General features: G+C 38.7%; 1 protein-coding gene across 5 annotated transcripts in view; it reads left to right on the plus strand.

Moving 5' to 3' along the window:
• The window catches only part of LOC136832175 (nonsense-mediated mRNA decay factor SMG8-like), a 169,974-nt gene that overhangs the window by 33,437 nt on the left and 113,072 nt on the right, over nt 1-23,465 (plus strand). For all 5 annotated transcript variants that reach the window (XM_067092946.1, XM_067092940.1, XM_067092930.1 and 2 more), the window contains 2 exons: nt 17,402-17,566; nt 22,278-22,403. In XM_067092946.1, coding sequence (XP_066949047.1) covers nt 17,402-17,566; nt 22,278-22,403 — 291 coding nt within the window. The remainder of the gene's footprint in view (nt 1-17,401; nt 17,567-22,277; nt 22,404-23,465) is intronic.

Raw genomic sequence — 23,465 nt, forward strand, 5'->3', positions numbered from 1 at the left:
GATTGCCTGCTAGGATCAGAAAGTACATCAAGATCTTCACTTCTTTCCTATCACAGCAGAGATAAAGGAGGATCTGCATTGGTGGAAGTCCAAAGAAAGATTGATGGAGGGAAAATCTCTTCTCCCAGTTAGCCCTGACCTAGACTCTTTTCCGATGCGTCGGATCTGGGTTGGGGAGCGCTCCTCAGGAACCGAGAAATCTGGGGAAAGTGGTCCCCGAAGGAGAAACACCTTCGCATCAACCTACGAGAGTTGAAGGCAGTTCACCTGGGTCTCAGTCATTTGGTAATAGAATTGTGCAACAAGACGATCACAGTGCATGCAGACAATGCCACAGCCTTGGCCGACATAAAACATCAAGAGGGAACAGGCTTGTTCTCCCTGTGCGAGATAGCAAGAGACCTGTTGTGCTGGGCAGACCAGAACCGAACCCAATTAGTCACAAGATATATCCAAGGCAAATGCAGTGTCCTAGCAGACGAACTGAGCTGCCGGAATCATGTCCTTCTGACTAAATGGACATTAGACAGTTGGGTTTGCTCCAACCTTTTGAGTCTAGGGGGACAATTGACCCTAGACTTAGTTGCAACTTCTAGGAATCATGCTTACCTCTGTTCTGCTCTCCTGTTCCAGACCTTCTCGCATGGGCAAAAGATGTGATGATCCAAGATTGGTCAAATTTGGACCTTTACGCTTTTCCGCCCTTCGGAATGATAAGGGAAGTTCTCAAGAAGTTCCACTCTCATAATAATGTAAAGATGACTCTGGTGGCCCCCTTTTGGCCACAGAAGGAATGGTTCCCAGACCTTCTGGATCTTCTCATAGACTTTCCAAGGCTCCTCTCTGCTTGTCCAAGTGTTCTCAGACTGCAGGATATTCCACATAAGCCTGTCCACTCTGGCCCTGACAGGCTTTCGACTGTCAGTAGATTTGTCTGAGCAAAAGGATTTTTGCGATTGGCAGTGGAGGCCATTGCCAAATGTAGAGGTGCCTCATCCAGCAAGCTCTACCAGACAAAGTGGAAGTTTTTTAGGACCTGGTGCAGAAGAAATGGGGTTTCATCTTCTCAGACGTCTGTCCCTCAAATAGCGGATTTTCTTCTGTGCTTGAGGTCTTCTCTTGGAAGGTGGTCTTCTAGCATAAAAGACTACAGATGGATGCTCACCTCTGTTTTCTGTCATGAAGGCCTCATCATTTCTTCTAAACAGGACATTTCATACCAGATCAAGTTGTTCGATACCAGCAGATCTAGAAAGGAGGGGAATTTTGGAATCTAGATACGCTACTTGAGTGGTTATCAAGTGAGCGCTTCAAACCTATGCGTTCTTCCTCACTGAGGGATTTAACTAGGAAAATTATTTTTCTCATAATGCTGGCCACTGCGAAGAGAGTAAGCAAGATTTAAGCGATTGACAGGAGGATCGGTTTTTCAAACGGAGACATAGTCTGTTCCTTCTTATTAAGTTTTTTGGCAAAGAACAAGAACCCTTCACACCCTCGGCCTCGTTCTTTCACCATTAAGAACCTATCTGATATTTTAGGCATAGAAGAGGAGGAAAGAGTGTTATGCCCGGTGATAGCCCTCAGGTACTACCTGCACCGAACTGAGAAAATTAAAGGGCAGTTTTTCTAATTTGTGGTGCATGGTCAAAAATCCCTCTAGACCTTTATCTAAGCATGCCATTTCCTTCTTCTTGAGATATCTTATTATTGAATCTCAATCCCAAGTGGAGGAAAATGACATGAGGGTCATGAAAGTTAAAGCTCATGATGTAAGGGCAGTCGCTACATGAGTAGCTTTCAAGCACAATCTTTCCTTGTCTTCCATCTTCAGGCAATGTACTGGAGAAGCAAGTTGGTGTTTGCAATGCACTATCTGCAGGACATGGAAACTGTTTACAAAAACTGCAGTACCCTAGGATGCGGTACCCTAGGACCGATTTCCGTGGCTGGCATAGTGATGGGTGGGGAAGTGTAGGAAGTATCCCTTCCTATGTATTTAGCTCTTCGCCTTATTCGTGGTGTCGAGTTCTGGGGAAACCTGGAGGGTACAAGAGTGGAGTAGTGGTCATGTTAGTTTTTATGGTGTAGGCGATTTTGATTTTATTGCTGTTTTTTTTTGTGTTTTGGTACTTCTCCCTGGGCAGGGGCAGTTGTCTGAGCTTTGTTGGCCTTCGTTATTGACCATCACAAAGTTCCTGCTGTATATTCTGTCAGCCTTCAGAGTACTCCTTCACTGCAGAATATCCCACTTCCATAGAGACAACTCTGGTTATACCGCCACACCTCTGCAGGCTGAGATGAGCACAACCAGAGGCAGTAATTATTTGAGCAGCTCTCTCACCAGGTAAGGAAACAACAAACATTGTCTCAATGTTAGCCTATTTTAGGTCATTAACTTTTCATATGTAGATTGTTATTTTACCATTCACAATCCCCCACCACCTTTCAGTGTGGAATCAGCTACGTAATTACTGGGTAAGTTACTTACATAAAAATGACATTTTTATGATAAAGTTTTATATATACTTTCCCAGTAATTACGGATGGAGCCTGCCCTCCTTCCCATGCATGGACTTTTTTGCTTAAACAAGTTGATCTGTTGGCTTAGTTGTTCCTTTATCTTATCCCGAAAGTGGGTGGGGTCTTGTCACCTACACAAAACAAAAGAATCACTACCACAAACTTCAAAATTTAAGCTGCTGTTTGAGTAGAAACTCTTAGCTAAGTAACTACTGGGTAAGTATATATAAAATTTTATTTTATCATAAAAATGGCATGTTTCATCATATCCCAATTATTTTACGTGAGCCTTTTGTGCTGTGGATGTCATCCCTAGACAAGTTCCAGATGAGGGAGATACCTTTTCTACTTTTTTGAGTGTGTATATAGCTCCCAACATACCCTAAGTGGTGAGAATTAATCATTACTTTGCATGTCTGTCGATGAACATCTTGCTCCAAGAAAATTTGAACTTTTCAGCTTATGAAAATGATCGATTCCTTGAAATCACTCTTCCCTTATTTCACTGGTCTCTCTGTTGCTCTCATCATAGTTTTTGGAAATGGTTGAGATATACTTGAGGATCAGATGGCACATGCATGGAGAGACTACCACCTGCCTAACAGATGAAAGACTGGTTTAAACATTCAGGGCATGAGTTAATATGTAAATTTTTATGAAAAGCTTGTTTTGTGTTACAAAAACATGGTACCATATTTGTAAATAAGTGCCACTTTTGTAATTTTGCCATTGGAATAAAAATGTTGTCTTCACATGATTTTTCGGTAAACTCTATGACTGATAAAGTCAGTGACCCAGAAAAGGTATTTCATAGTGTTGACAGGATAGTTAAGAAAGACAATCAAAACCAGTTTTATGGTGACCAGATAAAAAGCAAAAAAAAAGCATTTAGTTGAGAAAAGGACTGTGGGGATGGTGTAGGAGAGGTGTAGCAGTGAATGGTGTTCTGAAATGTCTGTTGAAGTAACAAATGGTGTTATAGGAGATAGATGATTGGGATAGCAAAATGTAAATGGATATACTGTACAAGGGATTTACAAAACCAAAAAGGTAAAAAACAGGTTTTGACATAGGAAAAACCTATTTTTGGTAGTTGCTTTTGAGCCCTCAAGGAGTTACCCCTCCTTGGTGTGCCAGTGCTCCGTGGTGACTAGACTAATATCAAGATATTTAGCCTGGCCTTGTAGCCGGGTATTGTGTCGTAACGACGAAAACACTATGACGTGATGAAGTATGATGGACCCAAAGATAAGAGAGCATTTTCCCTTACCTTCAGCAAAGCTGAACCCAGTTTTCCAATGTCAAAACCTGTAAGAAGTGACTATTGCACATGCACGTCTACGATGTTGTTTTTGACCAGGTACATAAAAGACTAGGAGCCATTACTCTCTGTTGGTCAACGTAGGATGATCCCTTGCCCAAATCCCATGCCTTTTTGTCAGGGAAGTGGGAGGGTTTTGAAGACTCAACAGCTACTACCAAAAATAGGTTTTCCTACATCAAACCCTGTTTTTTGATAGTGTTGTCACTTGTTTCATCCTCAAGGAGCTTTACAAATTGACAGGTGACAAAAGCCTTAAGCTCTCAAAATTTTAATCCCAACAACCCAAAGAAAAAACCAAAACATTTCTGGTCCGAGGTCAAGCTATAAGTTTGAAACCCCCATTCCTTATTCTAAGAACCTGTTGGGTTTTGGTAACAAGAAACAAGAAACTGAACAAGAACTTGCATTTTTAGAGTGAAGTTCTAAATTATATTGACTTACCTAAGTATGCTGGGTATGGTTGCAGCCTTGTTGCACCTTCCTCAGTGATAGTCATCATACCCACCCATTAGGAAGACCCATGGTTTTTCACTGTAGTGCCTATGGGGTCAGGACTAACCATACCACCTACAGATACACAGTGTAGTCAGATTTGCTCAAGTTGATGGCAGTAATGTTTTAAGAATACTGTCTCTGATGACCACCCTGTACATTTGGAGACTTCTTCGAAAGAGACATTTCTGAAGAAGGCCAATGACGTACTTACTTTCTTAATATCATGTGACCTAGGAATGGAGGGACACTAAAATTATCCTTAGCTCTTATATAGAGAGAGTGGTTTATTCATGCTAGGATGTAGGAAAATCGGACCTTCTGGGAGTTTGCCTTGACCTGTAGGTAAACCTTAAGTGCTTGAACTGGGCATAATGTTTTGTCTGCTAAATTGAGTTTTCTTATAAGAATAGATTTCCTTCTTAAAGGATCCTCATTCTTGGCCAGGAATGATGGGCCAGGGGACAATAGTAATTGATTATCAGCAGTTTGAGTGATGTATCGTCCCTGTGTAAGAGAGCCCAGTTCACTAATATGGGCTTTTGATGCTGATGCAGTCAGGAAGATCGTCTTTTGTAGCATGTGAGTTGCACTTATATTGGGTCCACTGAACTGAGGCGTAGATAAAGGTCTAAGTACCTTGTTTAGGGACCAAGTAGTTGGAAGTCTTTCAGGAGCGGGTCTTTGTAGAACAAAAGACGGCAAAGGGTAGTGACAACTTGTATGCTGGGGTCAATCCTGAATCCATAAAGCAAGGGTTCCGTTAATACTGCCTTGTATGCCATGATTGTTTTAACCACAAGATGTTTGTGTTCAAAAAGGTATACAGGCAGTCCCCAGTTATCGGTGGTGTTCCGTTCTGAGGGTGTGATGATAACCAAACATCGGCAACTTTCGGGGCTTATCAGCGCCGAAAAGCGCCGGTTTTTGGTTATCGACGTCTCTGTTAGGTATGTATCGGCACCAGTACCCAATTATCGGCGCCGATAAGCGGAAATCGGCGATTTTCGGTGCCAAAAATTGCTGATTTTCATCGCCAAACAAGCTCCGTAAAACCAGATCGCCGTTAACTGAGCCTGCCGTTAACCGGGGACGTGAGGTTAGGTTCCAGATCCCCTCGCGCAAGGCGAACTTCCTCGTAAGTTTGGCATTGTCTCTAAGAATGCTAATAAATGCTTATTTCTAGAATTTAAATGCTAAATATGACCCTAATCATGCTCCCAAAGTATTAAAGTAACTTTAAAATGAAATTAAAGTTACTGTAATTTCATTTAAAAGTTAGCTTAATACATTACCCTTAAAAAAAGAAATAAATGGTTGACGTAAAAATGTAGGAGAGTGTGAAGATCCGTATACTATTTCTCTCTCTCCCTATTCCACCGATCTATTTTTAAAAGTCTTCTCAACCTTGTTTTTAAAACTTCTTTATTCTGTCTCTTTCTCTTTGTTCTGAAATGCTCTATGTTTCTATGTTTTAGAATGGCGCATTTACAGTTTGTAGACAGTACAGGTAAAATTAGATCCATTTAAAATTATCTACTGTACAGGCAAAGACATACAGAGAAACAGTAATACATAGATTGTGCTAACTACAAGCAAGAGAGAGAGAGAGAGAGATAACAGTTGCCCTTACTTAAGAGAGTGAAATTTTTTATGAATTATTATGGACCGAGAGAGAGAGAGAGAGAGAGAGAATTGCATAAGAAACCTTTGACCTGCTAATCAGCAAGACTCCCCCATCTTGTCATGTTAAATTGACATGTCTGACAGTTTTGCCTTCGAGCTTCTTCAACTAGTTACAAAAGATAAGGAAAGATATTTGTTTGTTTGTTTAAAATACGTATCACATACGGATTTTGTAATTACAGTTATTTTATTATTATTGTTATTTTTTTTGTCTATCACAGTCATCCTATTTGACTGGGTGGTTTTTATAGTGTGGGATTCTGGGTTGCATCCTGCCTCCTAAAACCGTGTCCAAACTTGTTGCATTTCCAAGTATCGTATCATCGTTGCGTATCACCTAGTGATACGATAAGGTGCAACAGGGTATTGTACCCACTTGTTGCGTATCCGCGTGCTGTATCATCATTCCGTGGTGTAACAGTCTCATCCAGTTTCTTCCTGACTGTAGCCATGAGTGTAAATGTGCAGTTGGCTGTGGCCACGTATATTTTTATTCATGAACATCATGTCAGTAAAAGGAAAAGAAAGTCACGGCGTATGACATCCTCCTTACTCCAATCCATTTTTTTAGTACCTAGATAGTAGTTCACACTAAAAAATATATATATATATATATATATATATATATATATATATATATATATATATATATATATATATATATATATATATATATATATATATATATATATATATATATATATATATAATACAATGACACGATCAGCTACAACTATACTCATGGTCGTAAGCTACAAGACTGAGCGTGCAAAGGAGCGATGTCACGCTTCCTGTCCACACGAGGGTAGATGCATTGCGCATCATTCCTTTGATGTGACGGCAAAAGATCGACAAATGGTGGATCAAGCCCGTTGCGTATCAAAATAATGATACGCAACGGTGCAATCCTTTCCTGTCCACACTGCTATGCAACACTGATACAATACGTGGAAATGCAATAAGCGTGGACACAGCTTTAGGAGTCCATCACTTTTCTCACTATGCCCACTGTTTGTAGTAGCACACTCTTCGGCAGGAGTCCTGGAGCTACTTCGGCATCTAGTTTTTCCAGCTTCCTTTTCAGGGATCTTGGGATAGCGCCTAGTGTTCCTATGATTATAAGTACAATTTCCACTGGCATATTCCATATCTTTCTTATTTCAATTTTCAAGTCATGATACTTATCAATTTTTTCTCTTTCTTTCTCATCTACTCTGGTGCCCCATGGTATTGCCACATCAAGGAGTGATACTTTCTTGATTTTGTCAATCAAAGTCATGTCTGGTCTGTTGGCACATATCCTCTCTGTTCTGATACTATAGTCCCAGAAGATCTTTGCCTGATCGTTTTCTGTCACTCCCTCAGGTTGGTGTTCGTACCACTTATTACTGCAAGCTAGCTGGTGTTTCTTGCACAGGCTCCAGTGGAGGGCTTTTGCTACTGAATCATGCCTCTTTTTTTGTACTGGTTCTGTGCAAGCACCAGACATTCGCTTGCTATGTAGTTTATGGTCTCATCTTTCATTTTGCACTTCGTGCATATGGGTGAGATGTTATTTCCATCTGTTGTTCTTTGGACTTAGGGCATGATCTTGCACTGCTGTTAGCATTCCTTCTGTTTCCTTCTTGAGTTCTCCCCTCTGTAGCCATTGCCATGTTTCATTGCTAGCCAGTTCTTTAGTCTGTCTCATGCAGTGTCCTTGCATTGGTTGTTGTACCATTCCTCTGTTCTGTTTTTCATTCTCATGTTTCTGTATATTTCTGGGGCTTCATCTACTTTTATCAGTCCTTCTTCCCATGCGCTCCGTAGCCACTCATCTTCACTGGTTTTCAGATATTGCCCCAGTGTTCTGCTCTCGATGGTGACGCAGTCCTCTGTGCTTAGTAACCCTCTCCCCCATTTCTTTGGTGCTGCTCTCTTATGTTGACGCAGTCCTCTATGCTTAGTAACCCTCTCCCCCATTTCTTTTGTGTTATGTATAGTCTGTCTGTATTTGCTCTTGGGTGTAGTGCTTTGTGTATTGTCATGTGTTTTCTAGTTTTCTGGTCTATGCTGTGCAGTTCAGCCTTCATCCACTCCACTACTCCTGTGCTGTATCTTATTACTGGTGCTGCCGTGTTTATGGCTTTAGTCATGTTTCCGGCATTGAGTTTTGACATGAGTATTACCTTAAGTCTCTGCATATATTCTTTCCTGATCGTGTCCTTCATCTCTTGCTGTTTTATATCATCTCTTATTGTTCCCAGGTATTTGTTGGCTGTGCAGTTATCCTTGGTGTTACAGCATATACAGCTAAACTACCTGACTTTGCATCCATATTCACAGCAGAACTAACAGCCATAGTCTCTGCCCTGGATATAGTTTTTTTGACACTAATTTCGTCATCTACTCGGACTCCCAAAAGCACTTTAGAAGCAATAAAAAATTCAATAGCTTCCATCCATTAGTTCAAAAAGTTCAGGAATCGCTCTTCCATTTGTATTATCTGGGTAAATCTGTCTCTTTCTGTTGGGTCCCTTCTCATGTGGGGATTTGTGGAAATGAGATGGCAGATAGGGAAGCGAAAGGTGCTAGTGTCTATTCAGAAACAGCCTTTAGTAAAGTGCCTCATACAGACCTAAAAGGTCCTTTTAGATCTTATATTTTAAACAAATGGCAAGAAAGATGGACTTCTTCTCTTGCCAATAATAGAAAGTATAGAAAAATCAGAAATAGTATATTGTTGTGGCTTTCGTCTTTCCAGTTGGATAGACAAACAGAAATAGTTTTAAGCAGAATGAGGATTGGGCACACTTATTTGACCCATCAGTTTATTTTAGAAGGGCAGCCTCCCAGAGTGTGCTTGCGGTGGTGAGATGCTAACAGTGGAGCACATTCTGGTTGCTTGCCCCAGATATTTTAACCAAAGAGAGAGATATTTTAGAGGTAAATCCTCTGTGATATTTTGGGAGATGAAGCAGATATTTCTGCTCATCCCCTTTTAAAGTCTATAAACATTTTTAATAAAATTTAATTATATTTTATTAATCACATCATAGATATATATATATATTTATTTATTAAGCATTTTCTTCATTAATTCATTCATTTATCATATTGTAATTTATCTATGAACCATCTTCATCATACACTCATTAACTCATTTTTCATAATATAATTTATTTAGTTTCCATTATGGTTTGAATGGCTTCTTTGGCCCCAGTGCCTGGGTTTTTGCCCTAAAACTCATACATCCATCCATCCCTTCAGTCTTTGTTACTTTGCCTTTTTGTATGTTGACCAAGTGCATTTTTCTATTCTGAGAGCTGAAAAGTCAGCTCAGTGGTCTAGTTAAACTACTTTAATAATAATAATAATAATATTCCAGACTCCATCCTCATGTTCCCAGACACAATCCTTACAGTCTGGATTAGGGTATCCGTTTCCTTGATTCTCTTACCATACAGCTTCATACAGCTTGATGTCGCCCATGAACATCAGATGGTTAATTCTGTTGCCTTTTTCTTGAGTTGGTACCCAGCATCCATCTTGTGCAGTACTTTTGTCATGGGAATCATGGCTACTACGAAGAGTAGTGGGGACAGTGAGTCGCCTTGAAAGATCCCTCTCCTGATGTTAACCTCTGCTAGTCTTACCCCAGAGCTTGTAAGTACTGTATTCCAGTTGTGCATTGTATTTTTAAGGAAGCTGATGGTGTTTTCCTCTGCCCCATTTATTTTCAGGCATTCTGTTAGCCATGTGTGCAGTATCATGTTGAAGTCTTTCTTGTAGTCAATCTATGCCATGCTTATGTTGGTTCTTTTTCTCTTACTATTCTTCATTACCATTTTGTCTATTAGGAGCTGGTCTTTTGTGCCCCTACACTTCCTTCTGCAGCCTTTCTGTTGGTGGGGGATAGTGTTTGTATCCTCTAGGTAGTTGTATAGACTTTCACTGATGATACCTGTTAGTAACTTCCACATTATTGGTAGGCAGGTGATAGGCCTGTAGTTACTTGCTATATCTCCCTTGTTCTTGTCTTTCTGTACTAAGGATGTTCTCCCTGTGGTCATCCATTTGGTGCATGGTGGTTTGTGATACAATAATAATAATAATAATAATAATAATAATACAATTATTATTATTATTATTAATATTTGAAAATTAGTACTTACTATTAGGTAAAAAATTTATTTATCATACAAAACAAATAAACATATAGGCCTACATGTACCATAAAAATTCTCTCATCTCAGTAAAGAGAGAGAGAGAGAGAAATTATTACTTTTAGTATTTACTGTTATTTCATTTAAATTATATAAAAATTAAACATAAACACTTTTGCAGGGTTTCGCAGTCCAGTATTCGCAAATGCTCTCGTGTCTGTGAAAAACTCGTGTATGACAATTAGTTAGGTCCTAATGAAAAGTTCGCATGTCTGTGAATTTGCACAACTCGAATTGCACAAGTTCCAGGTATTACTGTATAAGAAAATTTAAAAGTGCTTCTTTAGAAATCTCGACTGGGCTCTCAATATGAATATAATCTAACCATATCTTCCATACAGATTGGTATTGCCGGATAGATGATGTCCGTAATTTTTGTACTAGGTACCTAGCAGTGTTGAGTGAGTAGTTTTCACCGTAGGCAATATTCTCGTATGTGGCAAACAGGTCCACTTTCAGTTGTGGAAGCATGTTGGCCATTGTTTGAAAAGAGAGGTTGTCCAACATCCACTCTTTTGAGGCTGTTATTTCCCTTGATGTTGAGTCTGCTATTGCATTGAGAGACCCTGTGGGGTGAATTGCAGATAGGTGCCACTTCTTTACTTGCACCATCCGAAGGATGGCTAGCATTATCACATTGAGAGGAGGTGAGCATGATCCCGATCTCTTGATGCAGGACATTGCAGTTGTGTTGTCTAGAACCAAAGAATATGTGTCTCTTCTGGAGGTTTTGAGTGTTTTGAGAGACAAAAAGACAGCCATCAGCTCCAGGAAATTGATATGACAATTCCTCAGAGTAGCTGACCACCTCCCTGCCACCTAACGATCCTCCCAATGTCCTCCCCAACCTGTCAACAAGTCATCTATTTGTATTGTCACTTGTACAGATGGAGGAGTCAGGATGACCTGTTTCCCCAGATTCCTTCTGGGTGCAAGGCCAAAGTATCTCCCCAACTTTCTGATTCTTTTGGTGAGATTGGTCTTGCATGTTTTTTTCTTGCGTGCGATAGCCAAAATTTGTTCATGTTTTTCAATTGCAATCTGCGTATTGGATCTATTACTGATACAAACTGCAGCAGACCCATCATATGTTCTAATTTCCACCTGGAAACCCTGGGCTGTGCCAGGAACCTTTTGTGGTTTTTCCTTATCCTGTTCTGAGTTTTGATGGGAAGAGACAACAGGCTTTGAAGAGTATCCCAACAGAACCAGCCACTGAAAATGTCTGCTGGGCATGAGGTGGGATTTTTTCCAATTTATTATAAATTTTTTACTGGAGTCTGTTTACCACTGCTCAAGCAATTTTTTTTGTGGACCCCCAGATTAACTATTTGTCTAGGTAAGCTATTAGTTGCATTCCTTCTTTTCTGAGTTCCCGGACAACTACCGATACTAATTTTGTAAAAATTCTTGGGGTAATGTTTAACCCAAAAGGCATGACTTTGAACCTGTATGTATCGTTCCCTATCCGGAACCCTTGGAAGGGGCGGCAGGAAGCGGCGATAGGGACGTGCCAGTATGCATCTTTCAGATCTATAGAAACTGCCCAGGTCCCTTTTGGAACAGCTGAATGTACTTGGGCAACGGCAGGCATCCGAAACTTTTGGCAAACAATGTACTTGTTCAATGTTGATAGGTCGAGGATCACTCTTCGTTTGGAGGAGTCCTTTTTGGGAACACTGAAGAGGCGTGCTTGGTGGGGAATATATGCATGTTACTCTATGGCTCCCTTTAACAGGGCCCTCTGCATGTAATCTTCCAGAGAGGAGTCTGGTTTTTGAAAGAAACCCTTTAATGGCAGGGGGGAATGAAATCATTTCCACCCCAACCTGTTGAGAATAATGCTGTGCCCCCAAGGAGAACACTTTCATTCCCTGTGGTGTCTTTGAAGTGGACCCCCACCCAAACAGTTCCTGTTAGTATCCTCCTCTTCCTCTACCTTTTCCCTTGATAGGCATTCCAGGCGTTGCTTTTCCTTTTCCTTTATAAGACGGTTTTCAGACCTTGTGAAAAGGATGTCCTTGCTGATGTGGTTGTTGTTGTCCCTTCTGACCACCTACCTGTTTATGAGGAAAGCTTTTGCAGGTGACTGAAAGCTTATATGATTTTTGATCAGAGTGAGCCTTTTTTGGATTGGGTAAAGGGAAATTTCAGGTTTTTTGTTTCCTGAATTCTCCTTTTCCCAGAAGAGCTTACACTGTACAATTTTGTTGGTGTGCTTGCTCTTTAATTTGAGTTACCACGGAATCCTCAAACAAGTCCTTACAGAAGGGGTTAGACTGTAATAAAGCAGTCACATTGGGAAGTGACTTGTTGGAGCCTTCCAATGTTTCCATTCGTGCTTTTATGCACCAGCCTAAAAAGTCATAGAGTGCTTCCTGTAGGGTTCTCATAAAACTTATAGCCACAACAGCAAAAATTGTCCTGGAATCTTCTGGAAGCCTTTTAATGGCAACTTCCAGCAAGGTGGAAGAGGTTAAGATACTAAGGAGGTGGGTCCTAGCATGAAACAGTGACACAGCTGTCTCATCTGAGATTCTCCTCATAGGGGTCCCAAATTGCTGAGTAGCTACATCTAAGGGGAGCTTTTTCCTTTCAAAAGGGAGTTGAAGTGTTGCTCATTCCTTGGTGGAATTTTTAGAAACTGGGAAGACTGTAGCAAATGGTTTTAGTTCTGTCAGTGGCTCCCATTTTGTAGTTACTATATACTTCTGAAAGTCTACCTCCACATGGTTAATTATTTTAAAAGTGAAGGGACAGAAGGCTGGGGATACTTGGTGAGCAAGTTGGGTTTTATTCATAATGGGAGTATTGATCCTTGTTCTGTTGACCTGGTAAAGGGTTTCATTTATAGCTTTCAATGCTGTATTCCCAGGTAAGAGAACTGTTTCCTTTTGAGGTTTCTCCATGTCTTGCGCAGTTGGTATCAGGCGCCATTCTGTATTAGAGAATACTTTCTTATCTCTAAACTCCACATGTACAACTTCGATCATGGTTTTTCTCTCATTGATTAGATAATTACCATCAGGGGAGAAAATGTGCATTGAGGCGTCTCGCCAAGGATTATCAGTATCATCAGGGGAAAATATTGGATCCCCTATTGTGTTTTGATCTGAAGGTTTAGACCTTGTTTGGGCAGAATTTGTTTCTACTCTCCCTTTTCTTTTGATGGATGCAGTACTTTTGCACTCTGGAGTGTACATCACTAACTTGATTTCTTTAATTTCCTGTTTGGAATCATGCAATATGTCCATTATATATTGCTGTTCTGTAGCAAGCGCATCATTGATGTTACTCATAGTTCCCTTACGGAATTGAGTAAATGCGACAAACTGTGCACAATATCCCTTTTTGGGGAGCTTGCGTAATCTGACTGAGCATCCACAGTTGAACTGTAACTGTCTGTTACCCATAGGGCAGAGGTCCTTGGTAAGTTGCTATACCCCTCGGAAAATGTAGTCATTTCAATTGGGGTTAGGTGGATCCTTGTATCCCTTTTGGGGGAAGGATCCTGTTCAGCTTCTGAAAGCGGCATGGGGGATTTTGAATACCTTCTGGAAGGTTTCCCCCATGGTTAGCTGAAAGTTGTGTCCCCTGTCCTTCTGGGTTCAGCAAGGTCATTTTGGTAGCAATATCAACTTCATATTCGTTTGTAATTAAATCACCTCCAAGTGAAGATTCCTCTATTTCCTCTGCAGGGTTAACCTGGGAGCTATTGGGGACTGATGTTACTGGGTTTTGGCCCAAACATAGATCTTGCTCTGAGAAAGGGTTAAATATCTGCTGCCAGAGTTCTGCCGGAAAGATATAATCTCCCCCTTCCTCACCCTTGCTGAACCCTAGGACCTATTGAGACAGCTTAAAACAAGCTGTTTCATCCTTAAAACTTGCTGCCAAGAGCACACTACAAATTGTGCACATTTCTGGCAACCAAGGAAATTTGTCTTGATTTTTTACAAGGACTATGCTCACAGCAGGTGGTATGGGCTGTACCCCCTGACAAAAAGCGAACTGAGCAATTTGCTACGGAATACTTGAGTTGAGGGTACTGCCTAATGGCAGCCCTGTAGTGAAATTAACTGGTATAAATTGTTTTTAATTAGGAACACTTCTGTAAATCCCTGTATCATTAACATATTCCATCTTACAGGTTAATTTGATTACAAATGAGTAGATGTAATACATTAATTTGGACACCTTATATAGCTGTATATCTTAACCTGTTAGTCCATTTGCAATGGCTATGTAGAATTTTAACTCTAAATTGTCATGATATTTAGACATCTATGAACTAATTTGTTTAACTAACCAAAGCTACTGTTTTATGTGGCTTAGGTTAATCCTTCTAGCATAATCTGCATTAGGCTAAGCATAGAGGATTTCTTTGAGGGTTCTCGCTTAACCTGTTCTAAGCCGCTTCTTATTCTAGGTTTATTAAAACCTAAGGATATAAGCTATACAAAAAATAACCTTCTTATACAGGCAGTCCCCAGTTATTGGTGGGGGTTCCCTTCCGATGGCATAACAATAAGCGAAAATTGCCAATAACTGAAAATTTGCAATTTTTGGCACTTATTTGCACTGGTAACCGGAGATCGGCACCTCTGTTAGGTATGTATTGGCGCCACTACCCGATTATCGGTGCCGATAAGTGAAAATCAGCGCATATTGGCACCAAAAACCGCTGATTTTCGTCGCTAGACAAGCCCCATAAAACTTGGACCACTGATAACCAGGGACTGCATGTAATCTGGTTTTCTGTTTTATGTTGCCAAGACTACCCTTTTGTCTGATACTCAGCCACTCTGTTTGTAAGCTAACAGCAGGATATTCCCTTAAAAAGGGATTCCTACTTAATCTGGTTAGGCTATTGCCTGTTCTAGGTTTAGATCACTTGTAAGGATAAGGCTACATAAGACCTTACCAGTTTGTAGCCTTGCAGATAGGCTACCGAGTTGTAAAAACCTGGCTTATTTTTATTTATCCTAGAATACTGTTTTATATGTAATCCTAGGTTTATTTGTTCTTTCTTAGCCTAGTATAGGGTATTACCTAATCCAGATTATTATAGGTCACACTTAAATATACAGGCTGTATAAAACCAGCAACTTATTAATATGTAAACTTAGGCTACTATTTTTGTCTAATCCAGGTTGTTGTTTGTATCTAATCCTAGGCTATTTGGTCTACTATATAAAACAGTAACCCAATAATGTGTAATCTTATAGCTAGGGTATCACTCTAATATAGGATACTGCATAATCCGGGTTATTTAATTCACACAAGGGTATGGGTTACGTAAAACGCAAATGCCTTAGTATGTAGCCTTAAAGCTAGGCTACCATCTCATCTGGCACAGGTTACTATTTTCGTCTAGTCCTAGATTACAAGGGGTAGGCTAATGATTTAGTCTAGTAATGGGATGTTTTGTAAAAGGCTATCACTTAACTTAATATAAGGCACTGCCTAGTCCTGGATTATGTAGCTCATGATTAAGTATACAGGTTATATAATGTGAAAAATTTTGTAGCCTGTTTATCAAATCCTAGAGTCCTTGCTGTAAGCTAGGCTGCTGCCTAGGACCATAAAAGAATATGTCTTAAAAGGTTCTTACTTACCTTAATTTAGGTTACTACCTAATCCAGGTTATTTAAATCACCTTTAGGGTATGTATTCCTAAGTTATACGGTACAGACAACATCTACTGTAGTCTAAATTATTCTCACTGAATTTGTTAGGCTACCATCTCATGTAGGCTACTGCCAAGGCTGTTGTAGACATCGTTATCTGAAAGGATTATCTGAATTAATAATAAATTGTGGAAGAATTCTTAAGTTAAAACTTCTAAATAGAATGACCAATTCTTTAGATTTTGCATTTTTCACAAATAGCAAACAGAAATTGTGAACAGATATAGTGAGAAAGAGCCAACCATGTGCTTGCAAAACAAAGGCCGGTCTCCAGCTTTCATACACAAAAACTGTGGAATAGGTAAACTAATTATGTTTAACTGGAGCTTAAAAATAAGCACTTAACTTTTAAGCTTAGATGTTTCCATGATCCTCACTGATGAAAAAATTGAGAATCAAAGCGATTTTGTGAGGAGCGTTGACTTTGCATATGCACTTCATTGGTTAGAAGAGGGTAATGGCTCCTGGTCTTTTACCTGATTGGTCAAAAACAAGATGGCAGACGTGCATGTACAATAGTCTCATCTTACAGGTTTTGACTTGGGAAAACTGAGTCCAGCTTTGCTGAAGATAAGGGAAAATGTCCTCTTATCTTGAGTCCATTATACTCTATCATGTCATAGTGTTTTCATTACAACACAATACACAGCTACAAGACCAGGCTAAAAAATATTTCTTTGATAGTAGTCTAGTCACCATGAAGCGCTGGCACACCATGGAGGGGTAACTCCCTGAGGACGAAACAAGCTACTACTTATATAAAAAAGAGAAAATGTTGAAGTAAAAGTTGTTGGGTGCCCTAGGAGGAAGAGCCAGTGCTGGCATACAGCCTGTTTTATATCCAGCAAGTGGGAGGGAGTAATCTGAGCTTAAGTGAAGTGGAATGTGATTGCAAGTTAAACTTCACAGAAAGAAGTGTATTTATTTATTTATTTTTTTTTGTGGATAAAGATTGGACCTCTCTGCTCTGAAGGGAAGTCCAGTTATAATTTTGGTGACTTTGAAAGGGATCCTTGTTCATTATGCCATTAGAAGAAGAGGAATCATTGTGCTAAGTTAACACCTGTAGTGAGTGTTTCTTGATCTTGTGCAATCTAGGGCAGGTACGATGTTAGGAGGGAGTGCTCACTGAGAAAAAAAGAAGTGTATATTTGGTAACCATTTCATGCATTTTTTCTCTTCCATGAAGTATGTTTTATGACATGACATTTTCTCTGAGTCTTTGTTGCTGCTGTTTGTAAATGAGGATTGCTTCATTCAAGGCTGAAGTTTGGTTATTATTCTGTGCATTTTAGGTTTATTTGTGCACAGGTTTTGCTGTTGGCCACAATAATGTCCATTTTTTTATGAGAGTCCTCTATAAGAGTCGTGAATGATATTCATTATAGTTATGTATGTTAGTCACCATGCATAAGTAAAAAATTGAAATATCATAACTGGCAAAAGTCTTTTCAAATTCACAGTAGTTTTTTTTTTTGCAGATCAAAAGCACAAAATTATTTGGCTGAAATTTTGAGACAAGTACCTGGTATCAGCAAAGACTGGATCTCTTTTGGGCGATTGTGCTCTCCACGTGTTCTCTTTATCTTCTCTGCGCGTTTGTTGCCTCCACAGATCAGATCCAGTCAAGATAGCTCTCTGCACAGGTGAGTACATTATGTATTGGTTATAGTAATAACTTTAAAGGACCACAATGCTGATAAGTATCACTGATATGGGATTTGAACAAAGAAACATTTTTCAATGTAAATTCTTTGTGATTTTTATTGGAGACTTGAAAATGCTGTGAGTTAGATGAGGTTGTTTACTCGTTGAAAGATGAAAGGACCTATCTTGCTAGAAACAGTAAACTGTTACAAGGCAAATGGTTGTAGTGTATATTTTTTGTTATTGAATTTATCAAAGGCATTAATCTACTTAATGATCATGGTAATATTTTCTTATTTGCTTTAACAAACTGCATTATACTGAGTTTCTATTAAGGCTCCAAGTACATTTGCATATTACATACAGTAAATGCATTTACAGGTGTTTAGTTTGTCTATGGGAAATTGGTTCAAACAGGGAAGTTCTTTAACCACTTTTATTTAAATTGTATACTGGTTATTTAAAAAGTGGGTGGCAATATAGTTGCTGTCATATTAATTCCTTAACAGCTGAGTCAAAGGTGAACTTCCAGTTATTTGTTCTTTTTGTATGCCTACTCAAAAACATTAGCGTTTTGAAGTCTCCTTCAGTAACTCTGTTATGCATGTTCTCTCACTTTTAGATGATAAGACCTTTTTGCTCTAATCCATCTTTCACTTCTTTTATTCAGTACACTTCAGGTTTTTATCTCCTCTTTCCTCTGAACACTTTAGAATTTTACACAGTTTTCACCAACCTATCATCCTCCAGTTTCTCCACATGGCCATTCCATCTCAGAACACTGATCCCTTCCATAACAGAAAGGTCTGTAACAGAAAGGTTGCTCAACAATCCCTCCATACATTCCCACCTTAGGATTTTGTCAATGTAAATAGTCTGTTCCCATTCTCGTTATCCTCCATACTTCGCCTAGGCTTTTACCTGCCTCTTCTCCTAGCCTCACATTTTCGTTATTTGTGTTTACCTTCATAACCCTACTGTTGTTCACATTTATTCTCAACTTTCTCCTATTGCAAAAAATGTCAAATTCTTCCACTAGTTATTGCCATCTCTTTTTGCCACCCCTAATCAGTGCAAAAGGGATTTTGACAAAGGAAAAATATATTTCTGAGGGAGGCCCCGTGTCACCCGGTGAAATTCCATACTAACACGAATTTCAAGGTAAAATATTGCTAGGTATACCAGAGAAAAAAGAACTTTCAGGAATGCTGGAGTTACTACCCCCAGATTGAGCGTCTTCCATAATGGAGACGTCGGTATAACCAAGGGTGAGTGAAAGGATCACAACCACAGAGCCACACTCGAAAGACATCCCCATGTCAAAACCCCCCGGAAAGAGTAGTGAGTCATTCCAGCCCCTACGCTCATCCGCCCGCCAGGCCGGCGACTCCAGCGCCATCTACACTCATTCCATTTTCTAGCACGTGAATTTTTGTATCCCAGGATTTTGTGCTTTTGTCTTTGGACGATTTTTGCCTTTTGCCAGCATGTCTTCCAGCAACTTTTCCATCACCAAGTTAAGTACCATCTTATTGTGGGGTTTTTTTGATAAGTGTGGCTGGATCAGTCCGTATTTTCAAATAGCCTTTTTCCATTCCAGTTATGGACCATCTTCTCATCCCTCAGCTTTGTAATTACATCTGATGTTTTTTACCTGGCTCTTGCATTACTCTGTCCATAAGGTATTAAAGAGCTTTGGAAATGTAATGTGGCTTGTAAATTTCAATCAGTTATCGATAACATACACCTTTGGCCACTTGTCTGCTCACCATTAAATTTATCAGTATACTGTTCCATCTCCTCTGTACTAAAACATTGTGTAACAAGTTCTTTTTTTCACCATTTGTTTCTTCCTCGGGCATACTAATGAATATGCTTTGGAAACTGTACTTCCAACTGCCAAGCCCCATTTCATATAGATTTCTAATAGATTCTCTCCATTTTCATTTACTTCAGTAATTCCACTTGAATGAACAGCACCATCTCTATGTCTGTTACTTACTTCTGCATTAAAATTGCCTAACACAACTAGACCATCATATTCTTCAAACCCAGCCAGGGACAAAAAAAAGAGTCTCCTGAACAACTCTTTCACTTTCATAAACTAATAAAAATAAAAGCATTTTACATGTAATAAGTATCACATTTGCACATAGAACTTTATTGATAAATAGAAGTGCCAGGTTGATGGAAATACTGTATTGTTTTTTTAATTTTTTGGTTCTAGCTTAGTTTTCTGTAAAAGAGAGCTATTGTGCCAGCTTTGTCTGTCCATCTACACATTTTCTTTCCACCGTCAGATCTTAAAAACTACTGAGGCTAGAGGGCTGCAAATTAGTACTGTATGTTAATCATTCACCTTCCAATCATCAAACATACCAAATTGCAGCCCTCTAGTCTCAGTAGTTTTGATTTTATTTAGGGTTAAAGTTAGCCATAATCGTCCATTTTGCAGCAGTATAGGACAGGCCACCACCGAGCCGTGGTTAAAGTTTCATGAGCTGTGGCTCATACAGCATTATACCAAGACCACCAAAAGATAGATCTATTTTCGGTGGCCTTGATATACGCTATACAGAAAACTCAATTGCACCGAAGAAAGTTTGGCGCACTTTTTACTTGGTTTTATATACAGTAACCCCCTGTATTCGCGGGGGATGCATACTGCATGGCCCCCCCCCCTGTAGAGTAGCTGAAATCCGCAGATACTTAAAACCCCTCTAAAAACACTAAGAACTGCTTATTTTGATAGTTTAAACACAAGAAAAACCCTCTAAAAATGCTTATACCTAAGTATTTTAATAGTTTTATCACAAAAAGTGCATCTAGTCATGAAAATTATATGAAAATACAGTGATCACTGAATATTTTTCAATGAAAAATACCGCGAATGGGTGAATTTTCGGTGAATAATGGGTAGATTTGTTCCACAGAGAAATCCACGAATACGTGAGTCTGCGAATCATGAGAACGCGAATACAAGGGTTAACTGTACAGTAAACCCCAATATTTGCATTCTCACAATTCGCAGACTCAGCAATTCACAGAATTTGCTGTGGAACATATCTAAAAATTATTTGTGGGAAACACCCATTCACAGTTTTTTCATAGAGCAGTATTCTGTATTTTCATATTTTCATGACTAAATACTGTACTGTATCTACATATACATTTTATGATAAAATAATGATTTACAATACTAATTATCAAATATTAATTAAGTTAATAAGATTAAATAATAACAAATAATAAAAATAATTTATCTCTCTCTCTCTCTCTCTCTCTCTCTCTCTCTCTCTCTCTCTCTCTCTCTCTCTCTCTCTCTCTCTCTCTCTCTCCAATTGGGATGCACGTTAATTTGTTTTGTATGATAAATAATTTAGTAATTTTCAGATATTAATATAAACAGAACTAATATCAGTTCATTAAAGAAAATGCTATAGTGTTATATTAGTAAGACTTTAGTTTATAAATTAATAAAATATGTAAAATTTTAAAGGAATATATATTGACCCCTAATCTTTTGCTTAAGACTTGGAGAGGGGGGGAGGGTGTGCCTGTCAGATATGTCAAGTAATCTGACAGCGAGGGTTGGGTGGTCAGTGTTACTGACTTAGTGGGTTAGTGTTGTCGACTTACTGGTCAAATACCACTACGAAGGATATACTGAAAATCTCTCTCTCTCTCTCTGAGGAAAAGATAGAATTTTTATGGTATGTTTATTTGTTTTGTATGGTAAATAAATGATTTACCTAATAATAAGTACTAATTTTCAAATATGTATAATAATAATAATAATAATAATAATAATAATAATAATATACAGTACTGTAATTACAACATTTATGCGTTTCTGTAGTAGGTTATAAAAAAAAAATTTCAATCAAACAAATTCCAACCTGATCTTTTCCTGAGTCTTTGAGCTCATGGGGGGAGGGTAGATCTGTCAAATATGTCATATTACTCTAAATTAGATGTTGCCATAACTTGATCAAGTCAGTTTCTCTTTTTTCTTCTTTACTTTCTCTCTCTCTCTTGCCAAAGGGTAGAATGTGAGAAATAAATAGAAAGATAAATATATACTTAGTTAAGTCCTTTTCTCTCTCTCTCTCTCTCTCTCTCTCTCACGAAAAGATAACATGTAAATTTTGTAAAGAGAAGTGGATTAGCATTCCTCAAGAGATTAAACAGATAAACTCTCTCTCTCTCTCTCTCTCTCTCTCTCTCTCTCTCTCTCTCTCTCTCTCTCTCTCTCTCTCTCTCTCTCTCTCTCTCTCTCTCTCTCTCTCTCTTGCCCTGCCAGTACAAAGCTGGCTGAATTTATCATAGTGGTAACTCTCTCTTTCTGATTTGGATGGAAGGGTTAGAAGTACGTATATATATTTTTAAGGGTGCTAGTGTTTAAGATGACTTTGAAATGATATAATAATTTTAATTTCAAAGATTAATACAGTAATAGGATAATAATTTAAGGTGTATTTGACGTAGGATGATACCTTAAAGTATACATTTGGTATTTGAGCTTTCAAGATAGGCAGTTATAAGCGTTTGTAGAGAGGGGGTTCCAAGTATTTGCAGATTTTAACTATTTGCGGGGGTGTCTGGAATACATCCCTCACAAATACGGGGCGTTTACTGTACAGTATTGTTAATCCTGTCTTTCCACATAGACATTTATTTGCTTGTTTATCTACTTTTTATATAAACTAGGTCTGGATGGGGACACAGATCATCTAGGACATCTACTCCACCAAGTCCACTGCGTAACCTTGAATTGGCTTTAGAAGATCAAATCTACCACCTGCTGCGGAAAAGCAGAGTTATTACTAATATAAGGTTGGAATTTTTATGTAACATCTTTTACATTTTAAGTCTTTTTGTTTTTGCTGCCTTTAGTTTTGCACATGGAGATTATGTTGTTGTGATGTCATGTTAGCATGGTAAAAGACTGTCATTTTACTTTCACCTTAGTCACATTTTGGTTTTAAGTTTGAACACTAATGCTGTCTTTATATGATTTTTTAAAATTATCAATTTAATATCTATTTCTGGCATACATGAATAAAAAAAATCATTTTGAAAAAAATTTTATTTTTAAAATATGGCCTAATTGCTTGTATGAAAGAATGCACAGTTTTCTGCTGTTCTGCAATGCAGTTTTGCATGTCTTCAGAAGGAAATATTTATGACCTTTGTAGATATTCTTCAACATTATTAAACATTATACTTTGAAAAAATTAAAAATAGGTTAAACGTGAATTCTTATTCTTAATAAACAATAGTGCATAGTACAGTAATATTCAGTACTGGAATGCTACTTATAAAAATTTTTCAATTGGTAGAAGTTGATATTTTTTAGTAGGAATTTTAGGAAAAATTTGAGCAAAATATCTGCTGTAATAAATGTATTTGTGTTTTATATAAGTTAACAAGAAATGAAGCTTTTAGGGATAAAGTACCTGGGTATGCTGATAGATATGGTAGCAGCAAGAATCTTCCCCTCAGACTCTCACATCAGCAGGTTCAGGAAGGCAGCACAGCTTTTCCTGTCTCGATAGGAGCAGCCAGCCCGGCAATGGCAAGTCGTCATTGGTCACCTGTCATCTTTGGAGAAGCCAGTCCCTCATGGCCGTCTACACATTAAGCAATTAATACCGATATGACAATATTTATAAAATATTTATAAATTTCGCCCAGGCGCAGGCAGAAGCAACAGGCAGCGAGAGAGGCCAAATTACAATAGACCAGCTTCTTTTCCTTCAACTCTTTATCCCATCTTCTAGTTAAAAAAGTAACAGAGAATGATAAAAGTATTGTTAGTAACGTTATACTCTTGCGTAAATGTGTACAGCCATAAGCAGCCTACCGAGAAACTGTTGTTTTGTTTATCACCGAATC

Source organism: Macrobrachium rosenbergii, chromosome 4 (assembly GCF_040412425.1).
Source record: "Macrobrachium rosenbergii isolate ZJJX-2024 chromosome 4, ASM4041242v1, whole genome shotgun sequence".
Classification (NCBI taxonomy): Eukaryota; Metazoa; Arthropoda; class Malacostraca; order Decapoda; family Palaemonidae; genus Macrobrachium; species Macrobrachium rosenbergii.